Raw genomic sequence first — 11,902 nt, 5'->3', positions numbered from 1 at the left:
CTAATTTTCCTACATTCATGGTTCTCACATTCCATGTCCCAATCACCAGTGTCTGCTTACAACTGTTCCTCTTCCTTTGTATTTCCATACTTGAAAACTCAACCTCCTTTGCCCTTTCTGTTATTTAAATGTGTTCTGTTGACAGCAGATAGTGGTCAAATTAAAGAACCAGGTCAACTCCTAGAAGATAAAAAAGTAGTAGAGCTACCACATAAGGAATTAAAAAGATAGGTATTTAGGACCTTCAAAGAGCTGGAGGAAAATCCATCCAAAATTTAGGCACAAACAGACAATAACCTGGAAAAATTCAAGCAGGTAATATAAGAGCAAAATAACAAGTTAAACCAACAAGTATAATGGACTGGGAATGGGAATTGTACAACAGTGAAAGAACTTTTTTTTCAAAAGAGAATAGTGAAGTAGGAAGGTGGGCAGGGAAGAAAATGGGCAACAATGAATGAATGAAAATCCAAGTTCTCTATAAATTTTCATTAAAATCTCAATTTAAAAAGTCAATAATTATACCAGATGCTATGCTGGAGAAGGAGGGGGCAATCTCCTCCTGTACCAGTCAGATCTGATTTGACGGTACACATAAAAATAATACAATAAATTTTTTTTTAAAAGTCAATAATTAAAAATGTTATGAAAACAGCAACCAGAAATAAAAAAATTAACTCTAAATTTTCAGAAATAGATAATACAATGGAAGGACAAAGAACCCAATCCTAACACCTGAATTATAGATTAGCAATTTGGAAGACAACTCTCTTGACATCCACTTGTATTAGGAAAAAAACTTAGAAAAATAATGAAGAAAACACAAGAATATATCCATCAAGAGAAATTACCTGCATAATACAAAAGCACTAATATTGAAGAAAATTAAAAGAAAATCCAATACTAAAACAAACTCAGGGAAAAGACCACAATAAACACCATGAGAACAAAATGACAGGAAAAAATTAATACCGATCAATAATTATAGCAGCTGTTCCCAATTAAAAACAAACAAACAAAAAACAAAAACACCTTTTTCAAAAAGGAGAAGCAATACACAGAGCCACTGTACCAAAAAAGAATTGGTTGACAATGAAATATTTCAGGAAGCACCATATATGATCAAGAGTCAGTGGTAATGAAAGAAAAAGTTAAGCAGCACTGAAGGCACTGGTAAAAAAAAAAAAAGGCTGTAGGAATCAATGTGATATTAACTGACATGTTTCAAGTAACAAATGCAACTCTGGACATGTTCATCAGTCTGTGCTAGGAAATTTGGAGGAAATCTGGAGGACCAGTAGGCTGACCAACTGGAAGAGATCCCTATTTGTTCCCATTCCCAAGAAAGATGATCCAACACAATGGGGAAATAATTAAACAGTATTGTTAATATTATTTGCAAGCAAAATATTACTTAAAATAATCCAAAAAACAGCTAGGACAGTACAAGCATTTAGAAGGAAACACAGCACCAGAAATATAATTATTGATGTCAGACAGATCCTAGCTGAAAGCAGAGAAGAATGTCTATTTGCACTTTATTGACTATGCAAAGCCGTTTGTGTGAATCATAACAAATTACGGTTAACATTATGAAGACCATGGCTTGAATAAGGTAGACCTTAAGTCTTCAAATTGACAACTCCACTGCCCAGTAATAAAAGGGGACCCTAACAACAGACTTTCTCAATGTATTATGTCTTCTGGTCTCCTGACTGCTATTGTACCAAGGGTTTTGATTATGAATCCAAGTAAGATAAAATCATAAGATGAAGTCTCCACCTAGATCAAATAAGATGAAACCTATACATACACCAAGAAGCTATTTCAAACAGAGTAAGGGAAAACCGCATTATTAAAAATTAAGAAAGGCGTCAATCAGTTCTGTATACTTTCCCCATGCCTATTCAATTTGCATGCTTAACAGATTATTCAAGAAGCTAGATGCTAACAAAAACAATGTGGGGTTAAGATTAGAGGAAGACTCATCATCAATGTGCATCATACAGATGACACACCTTGTTTGCTGAAAGTGAGAGGACTTGAAATACTTGCTGCAGAAGATCAAAGACTATAGGCTCCGACAGCAACTACATCTCAGCATCAAGAAAACAAAAATCCTCACCAATGGACCAACTGACAATATCATGATAGATGGAGACACAAAAAAACTTATGTATACACATGTCCAATGTAGCATGTTTTACAATAGCAAGGAGAAACAACCTAAGTTCCCATCAAGAGATAAATGGACAAACAATGATGTATATACTAGGCAAAGTTAAACAGTAACCAAGAATTTGTGAAATACTTCATAATATGGATAAACTTGGAGACATTATGCTGAATGATAGAAGTCAGATGGAAAAAAGATAGAAGCCATGAGTCCATTATGATAAAAAAGCTTAAGAAAAGCGTATAAAAAGAATGAAATATTCTTTGATGGTGATCACAGATAGAAGGGAGAGGATGAGGAAGGAAAATTATTAATTAGATAACAGACACATATTAAGAAAGGCTTTATAAAATAATGATTAGCATTATACAATTAGAGAGTTATAGACAACAGCAAGGTATTACCTGCACTATGTCTATATTCATATATAGATTTGGAAGCTGACAGTTTACCATGAGTATTTGCATATGCTGCAAAAACAGCCATGTAGACAACAGAGTCAAGTAGGAGCAATATTCTATAAACTTCTTAACACTAGCTAAACACCCTGGGGGAATGGGTCACTGATCATGAGGCCTCAGGACCTGGGGGGAACATTAAGGTTAACTGGCATAGCACAGTCTACAAGGACAATATTCCACAGTGGTGAGTAATATAACTTAAGAACAACCACCATTGGTCTCTCCCTGTCTAGAGCAAAGAAAAGTGAAGAAAATTAAAAATGCATGAAAACAATTAGTCTATAGCGCCACTGAATGTGGCAATCCTCTCTTTCCATAATCCTAGTATCAGAAGAACTAGTGGGTGCCTGGCTACCACTGCTAGTCACTCTGAAAGAGATTACAATAGAAGATCCTAGACAGGGTGTTAAGATACATGTAGAACAAAATTAAAAATCACAGTAATGGCCAGGTTTACTGGCCTAACAGAAATTGGTGGAAACCTGAAGACTTTGTCCCGTAGGCAGTCTTTGAGCCTGAAACTTAACTTATGTCCAATGCAAATCTTACAGTCAAACAATAGACATATCTTTAAGATAAACTATAATAGCATGAGGATACCCAGAACTTAGTAACACTCAACTAATCCAAAAAACAGAAAGACACCATTTGTACAAAGACGAAACTCAGAAGGAAAGAAAAATGAGGAAGGAGGGATGAAGGAAGTAAGAATTTCAGAGAGATAAAAGGAAGAATGATGATAAAATATGAAGATTGTAGTTAATGTCATGAAACAATAAATGTACATATAGTTTAATGGAATGTCATTCTACTCTTTAAACTCTAATTCAAATCATTGTGATAAAATAAAAGTCTATCTTTTCTCCAATTTGAAAAATAAATGTTAAAGAAGATGGTAAATAAAAAATTAAAATCTAGAAATAAAATAAGAAAAGTAAGAGTATGATCTGAAAACAATTTCAGTTTATGTGCTATTTTTCCCCATGAAGCTTTTTTAAAAATTAATATAAGTATTATTTAAAATGTATATACCCACAAAAATAAAACAATATGGAAATTAAGAATTAATAACGTGTGCAAGCAAAATATTGCTGAAGATCATCAAAAAATGGCTAAAAGAGAACACTAACAGAGAACTATCAGGAGTTCATGCTGGGTTTAGACAAGGTTGTGGCACCAGGAACATCAATGCTGATGTCAGATGGATCTTGGCTAATAGAAAATCCCAGGAGAATATCTATTTGTGTTTTATTGACTGCAGAGAGGCATTTGACTGTGTGGATCATAACGAGGGTGAACATGGAGAATAATGGGAATTCCAGAACACTTAATTATGCTTATAAAAAAAAATCTAGAAGTAGACAAATAGCTGTTGTCTGACTAGAGCAAGGGAATACTACATGGTTTAAAATTAAGAAATGTTTGTGTCAGGGCTGTACACTTTCTCCATATCTATTCAACCTGTATGTTGAACAAATCATTAGCAAAGCTGGACTTTAAGAAGAATGTGGCATAAAGACTGGTTGAAGACTCATCAAAAACCTGCATTATGTTGATGGTACAAACTTGCTTGCTGCAAGTTAGGAAAACGAGGCACTTGCTACAGAATATCAAAGACTATAGTCTTCAATATTAACTACATCTCAACTTCAAGAAAACAAGAATACTCATCAGTGTGCAACTTTATGAGAGATGGAGAAAAGACTGATATTGTCAATGATTTAATCTTAGTTGGATTCACAATCAGTAGCCTTGTTATCAGCAGTCAGGAGATCAGGAGACATATAGTATTTGGAAGTCTGTTTTCAGGGACCTCTCTAAATTTCTGAAGAGCAATGATATCAGTTTAAAGACTAAGGTGCACCAGATTCGAATGATAGACTTTCAAATCACCTACTATGCACCTGAGAGCTGCACAATAGATAAGGATGACAAATGAGTAAATCATTGCCTTTGAGTTGTGATGATGGAGAAAAGTGCTGGATATTCCATGAACTTCCAAAAGAACAAATATGTCTTGGAGCAGCCAGAGTGTACCTTAGAGGCAAGGATGGTGAAGCTTCATTTCATACTATAGACATGTTGCTAAGAGGGGCTATTCCTTGTGAAGAGGCCTCATGCTTGGAAACGTGGAAGGTCAGCAAAAGAGAGGATGATCCTCATAGGAAATGGATTGGTAACAGTGACTGTGGCAATGGGCTCAAGTCTGAGCTGGTGAAGAATAGGAAAGGACTCAGATCAGTCATTCATAGGGTTGCTATGAATTATACTCAACTCAATGGCACCTAACAAAAACAGCACAATAAAAGGAATGTCGAATGAATACTTCAAAATGCTAACAACAATAGTTACCTCTGGGATTAGTAGTGTCTTATTTTTAATTTTATACTTTTTTAAAATGCTAATCTATTTTTCATAGATGTTTGGCAACTTCCCAGAATGCTAGACATGGCTGACAGAGAAAAAAAAGATAATGACTATTTTAATACTAAAAATTCCAGATATAGTTATTTTCTGTGTATGGCAGACTTGAAGAAATAACAGAATACAATGGAAAGTCTATAGATTTTAAGATCAGGCTGGCCAGAATCATAGCTATGCCACATACTACTTGTAAGTAACTAGAAGAGGTTAACTTTTGAGTCTGAATTTGAAGGCTGTAGTAGTTGATCTTGTGCAGCAAATGCTTCAAGTTCTCTTCATCTTCTCCAAGCAAAATTGTGTCATTTGCATAACATAAGTTCTTGATGAGACTTCCTCCAATCCTGATGTTATGTTCTTTGTCAGGATCTCAAATTGTCTCCTTGGCATATGGATGAATAGGTATGGAAAAAGGATACAAGCCTGACACACATCTTTCCTAATTTAAATATATGTACTGTTCCCTTGTTCTGTTTGGACAACTGCTTCCTAGTTTTCCTGATTTTAAAATATGTGGTGTTCCCTAGATCTGTTTGGACACCTGCTTCCTGGTCTATATATAGATTTCTCATGAGGACAATTAGGTGTTCTGGGATTTCTATTCTTCTCAATATTAGCCATCATTTGTTATGATCTACAAAGTCAAATGCCTTGTACAGTCAATAAAACACAAGTAAACATCTTTCTGTATTCTCTGCTTTCAGTCAAGAGTCTTTTGACATAACAATGACATACACACACACACACACACCTCATACCATGGTCTCTTCTGACTCTAGCTTGGATTTCTGGAAATTCTCTGTCATTGTACTTTTCCAACCATTGTTTAATAATCTTCAGCAAGATTTTACATGCATTAGATTGATAATTTTAGCACTCTCTTCCCTCAATTTTTTAAAAATGTATCTCTTCTAGTCAGTTGGCTAGGTCTTTCGAGTTTCTTATAGCATAAGCTAGTAACCACATCAAGAGCTGCATCTGTGTGCTGAAACATCTCAACTGGTATTTAATCGATTCCTTGGTTCTTATCATTGATTCTTGATCATATGCTATTTCTTGTAATGTTTCCACGTCAATAAATTCTTTTTTTGGTATAGTGATTGTGTATCTATTCCATCTTCATTTGATGCTTCTTGTATCATTCAAAATTCTGCCCATATCTTCAGCATTGAAACTTGAAGTTTTAATTTGTTCTTCAGCGCTTTTATCTTGAGAAATAGCAAGCATCTTCTTTCCTCTTGGTTTTCTAATTCTAGCTCTTTGTACATTTCATAATATTTTGCTTTGTCTTTTCAAACTGCCCTTTGAAATTTTCTGTTCAATTTTTTTATAGTATTTTCCTTTTGTTTTGATGTTTTTTACATTCAATTTTAAATTTCTGAGACTCATCTGACACTACGTTATGGAGATGACACAACTCTGCTTGCTGAAACTACAGCAGACCCGAAGTGCTTGCTGCAGAAGGTCAAGGACTGTAGCCTTCAATATGGATTGAAACTCCACATCAAGAAGATAAATATTCTCACCACTGGGCCAACTGGCAGCACCATAATAGATGGAGAAGAGATTGAGATTGTTAACAGTTATAGCTTGCTGGGCTCCACAAACAACACCGTTAGCATCACTAGTCAGGAAATCAAGAGACAAATTGCATTAGGTAAATCAGCTGTCAGGGACCACTCCAGAGTCTTAAGAAGCAATGATGGCACTCTATAGATTTGAGTTGAGCCTGATCCAAGTCATGGTCTTCTCAATTACTTGCTATGCATCAGAGAGGTGCACAATGACTAAGGATGACAGAAGACTTGATGCCTTTGTGTTGTGGTGCTGGAGAAGAGTCTTAAACATACCATGGACTGCCAAGAAAACAAATAGGTCTGTCTTGGAGAGGGTGAAATAAGTATCTCCTTAGAGACTAGGATTTTGAAGCTCCATCTCACATACTCTGGGCATGTGACCAGGAGGGGCTGGTCCATGGAGAAGGACATCATGGTTGGAAAGGTGGAGGAATAGTCCAGAAGAGGAAGACCCCGGATGAGATGGATTGATACAGTAACTAGGGCACTGGCCAGAGTCAGTGAGACTGGCTCAGGACAGGGCAGGCTTCAGAGCTTTTATATATAGTGTTGCAGGTGACTTGACAGCACATAACAACAACTTTCTTTCTTACCTTTTTAATGACCTTTTGCTTCATCAAGGATGATGACCTTAATGTTATTTCACAACTCATCTTGTCTTCAGACCTTCTTGAGGTAGTTTTTAAATTCAGGTAAAACAGATGGCAGACCATATTTTGGTTTTCGTGGACTTTTTTTACTTTTTCTCAATTTCAATTTGAACTTGCATAGGAGTAATTAATGATCTGTTTGAAAGTCTGTGCCTGGCCTTGTTTAGACTGCTGACTCTGAACTTCTTCAACTTCTTCCACAGATGAAGTCAATCTGATTCTTGTGTAGCTTATCGGGTAAGAGCCATGTGTGTATATTTGGCATTTTTTTAAAGGCTTTTGGAGTGAATAAATCCATCAATTGTACAAAGTTCTATCATTTAGTCTCTGATTTTTATATACAGAAACAAGCTATCTTCTAAGAAACCAATAACTACAGATATAAGTTTTAAACTTCAAGAATATTTATTAATAATTGGCATATAATCATTACTGGTTTTGAATTTGAATTACTTGGTTTTAATTTCTTGTGTAGAAAATTGTAACTTCTAATACAACTACAAACTTATTGAAGAATTACGTATTTTTTTAGTCAAATCAAAACTAAAAACAAACCTTCAAACTCACAGCTGTGGGGTAGGAAATGACTCATAGCTGACCCTAGAGACTAGGCAACCAAAAGTTATTACACACAAGGGAATTTTAGAATAAATATATTAAACGAATGGATAAATATATTAAACAAATGAATCAGAATGAGGTGCATCTGATTCAGGCCATGGTCTTTCTGATCACTTGCTATGCATCTGAGAACTGGACAATGAATAAGAATGACAGAAGAAGAATTGATGCCTTTGAGCTATGGTGCTGTGTCCATACCATGGACAGCCAAAAGAAGAAATAAGTCTTGGAGAGTGTGAAGCCACAGTGCTTTGTAGGCAAACATGATAAAGCTTCATCTCACATACTTTGGGCATGTTACCAGAGGGGAGCTATTCCTTAGAGAGGTGCATGATGCTTGGAAAGGCAGAAAGTCAGCAAAAAAGAGGAAGAGCATCAATCAGCTGTATTGATACGGTGACTGCTGCCATGAACTTTAGTGTGTCAGGAAGTGTGAGGATGGCACAGGATAGGGTAGAGTTCAGATCTGTTGTTCACAGGGTCACTAAGGGTCATACTCAACTTGATGGCACCTAACAGCAACAACTCTAAGGTTTTATTTCATTTATCATATGGATAAAAACTAAATTCAAAAGGAACTTCAGGGTATGGACTAAAAGGCCTCTAAAGATATCTTCCAACTTCTCTATGACGAAGCTACTTTTAACACTGTGTGATAAAAGGAGAACTGGATTTAATACAATAATTGTGGGAAATCATTCCAGAGGAGGTTATTACATTTGTAATAATTATTCTGGTAGAGAATGAAATAAAACTAAGAAAAACACTGAAGAGGATTTTTGTTGTTATTCACTCACTCATCCACTGCTATCAAATCAGAACTTACTCACAGCTGACTCTACAGCAGGTTTTCAGAGGCAGTAAACTGAACAGGAGGAGACTGCTCATTTTTCTCCTGTGGAGCAGCTAGTGTAGTCAATCCTCCTGCTGCTAGGTTGGCAGCCCAACTCCTTACCTTCTAGCCCACCAGAGCTACCTATGATTATATTATGAGAATGCAAAATAACCACTATATGTAGTATAGGGAGCTCTAGTGGTGAGTTGTGCTGCCAACCCAAAGTCAAGTGGTTCAAATCCACCAGCTACTACATAAGAGAAAAATGGGCAATATCCTCTCATGTGATTTATAGCCTCTGAAAATCCACTAAAGGGTCAGCTATGAGTTGGTTTTGACTCAAGGATGAAGAACAACATATGTAGTGTGTGGTTTAGCATAAAGATTAATATCTGATCTTTAGCTGAAGAAAAACTCAAACTCATTGCCATCATGTAGAACCAACTGACAGCTGACTTTCATTCATTATCAAATCCACTGAAGGAGATCATCTATCTTTTTTCCCTTGACTAGTAGAGGCACTGGTGAATTTCAATCAACAGAAAGGTGCAGCATTTGAGTTAGTAGGGCAAGTCCTTACAGACTGCTCCACCAGAAATCCAGAAAAATGGTGGGTATAAAACAGCACTACCACTCCCTTGCTGTTTAACAAATTAATGGAACTCTGATGGCCTAGTGGTGAGGAACTATGCTGCCAGCCTTAAGGCATGAGGTTTGGATCTACTAGCTGCTTCATGACAGAAAGATGGGCACTCTCTTCCCTTAGGATTTACTGCCTCTGAAAACTCACTAGAGGGTGAGTTATAGTCAGTTCCATCTCAACTGTACATAACAACAACAACAACAATATAAGCCTGTCTCATCTGAAAACAATACTATACATTTCAAAGTCATGTAGCATACCTAGTATAGTACTATGTTGGTGCTGCTAATAAAAATAGTTTTATAATTATTGTGTTGCATTAGGATTCTGTCAGTAAAGATTCATAGGGTATTGGACTGCTAATCAAAAGGCTGATGGTTTATTCCCCCCAGCATTTCGTGGAGGAACAGTGAAGCAGTATCCTCCTAAAATGACCCATAGTCTCATATATCCAATAGGGGAATAACCAAAAATATCTCGAAATTTATTCCAAAGCAATGAGGTTTTGGTTTATTACATGCCCAAGTGGTGCTGGGAAAATATGAAAGACAGACTATAGATATTTCCTTTAAGTAGAAAACATACAGTCTAAAAAGTGTAATATTAACCAGTATAAAATATTTTAGTAGCATTTCACTTTTGAAAGAGTTTTAAGTTTTCTCTTGTCATTGAGATTGAACTTTTGAAAACATATACCCAGCCTTTATAGACATGCCACTACAAATGCGAATACCAGTAACATAACAGGTTTTAAATTAGAAAACACTAATGAGGCAAGGAAAGTCTAGGTTGAACTGCTGCTGGGAGATACCTATCAACCAGGAATCCATCTAAATCAGAGAATTCTTCTTGGCTCTAAGAGAGGCATCCACTTCCGTAATAGCTTGCCTCCAGAAACCCTATGAACCTGGAGAGAGGATGAAAGACACCCAAGCGTTGAGGACTCTCCTTCATAGAGTCGCTATGAGTCTCCTGCGACTTGACGGCACTTAACAACAACAAGAGTAAGATACAAGCACCACAGGATGCAAAAATGTGCCCTGACAAATCTATTCCTGTGATTATAACTTAGGGGGAAAAGTGGCAAAAACAAGACCTACAGAGTATATAGCTTTAGGAGGTCAAAGTACCCAAGTCAAAGAGTTCAAGACTTAAAACACAAGAGATTTTTATAAGAAAATGTAAGAGAATCAGTTAAAAATTAAATCCTTTATGTAATAGTAGAAACTATATAAACCTCAAATTAACAAAGAAAATTATTTGCATTTACCTGATTGTTTAGAATTTCTTTCTTTCCACTGAATATTTTTGCATTTGATCTGGTTTTGTCTCTCTTTTCGGAGTCGTTCTAATCTTTGAGCTTGAAAAAGAAATATTATAAGTTTGTCAATGAAAGTTTACTATAAACAAAGACATAATTAACTACCTTTTTATGAATAAAGATGTTTTATACTGCATATGTAAGAAAAAAGTCATAAAATTTTAAAGGCGGCACCCCTGAAAAGCAAATACCAACAAAAACATGAAAATAGTCTTGATTTATAATTGAAATTAGAGGATATAAAACATTAATAGAGATCATAAAGATAGTATTAACATGGAAGAGAATAATAAAATGTGAAAACTTCTGTGATTAATATGACATTTCATTATATAAATCATTAATAACGGTCTTAAAGGAATTTTAATGCACAAATGAACTGAAGTGAATATTACATTACAGGAATAAAATTACTGTTATGAATTACTCTACCCGTTTCAAAAATTAAAGATAAATGAACTCAGACTAGACTATTAAAGTTTTAAATATAAAATCCTTTATCTAAAAATCATGAAAATTATAAAATGTCAAAGCTATATAAATTAGCATAGCTTTTCTTCAGTGGGCTGAAACAGTTTATAGGTAGTAAAATAAATGATATGTATCTTTGTAACATTAGTCAAATCTTAAAAAGAACAATTTTTCTTTCACAAAATTTTAATATATGTTGAAAGGATTAAAAAGTAAATTCCTAAGCCACTACAATATCCTACTATTTGAATTAGTTATACATCAAAAGACTACCTACAGAAATTACAGCAAGAAGAGGGTCACCTAAAATTATTCTTTGTGACTGTAATACCACTGGCTGATAAATCGTCAAAAACCAATGAGATAATTCTTAAATAAAACAATGTCTGGCATACATTAACAATTGCTGAACATCAAAATCACAATAGAAAAGAAAGCCTCAATTGATGCTACCTTTTAAAATAAATTTTCTCTCACTTCATTTTCCTATTCTGGCACAATGCTTTTTAAAAGCATTGTGCATTAAAAGCATTTAAAATCAGAGGAAAAATAAAGTTCTAGGTTTTTCTTTCACCCATGTTCAAGGTAGGAAATCATATACTACTGCCTTAGCACTGTGGTATGGAAACACTAAAACTAACCCTGCTATGCTGGAAAAGGCATTCTGACAAAGTCATGACATCTAACCAAATTCCACTGAAAGAAAAGACATTCAATTCCAATTAA

At 35.2% G+C, this 11,902-nt stretch overlaps 1 protein-coding gene across 5 annotated transcripts in view; it reads right to left on the bottom strand.

Annotated features, from left to right (window-relative positions):
- Positions 1 to 11,902, bottom strand: part of MAPKAP1 (mitogen-activated protein kinase associated protein 1) — a 372,056-nt gene that overhangs the window by 330,067 nt on the left and 30,087 nt on the right. For all 5 annotated transcript variants that reach the window (XM_006892559.1, XM_006892556.1, XM_006892555.1 and 2 more), the window contains one exon: positions 10,655 to 10,744. In XM_006892559.1, the coding sequence (XP_006892621.1) occupies positions 10,655 to 10,744 (90 nt within the window). The remainder of the gene's footprint in view (positions 1 to 10,654; positions 10,745 to 11,902) is intronic.

Source organism: Elephantulus edwardii, unplaced genomic scaffold (genome assembly GCF_000299155.1).
Source record: "Elephantulus edwardii isolate Elephantulus edwardi_28Jun2011 unplaced genomic scaffold, EleEdw1.0 scaffold00116, whole genome shotgun sequence".
In the NCBI taxonomy this organism is placed as follows: domain Eukaryota; kingdom Metazoa; phylum Chordata; class Mammalia; order Macroscelidea; family Macroscelididae; genus Elephantulus; species Elephantulus edwardii.
The sequence above is the reverse complement of the archived record's forward strand: the minus strand, read 5'-3'. Positions and strand labels throughout refer to the sequence as shown.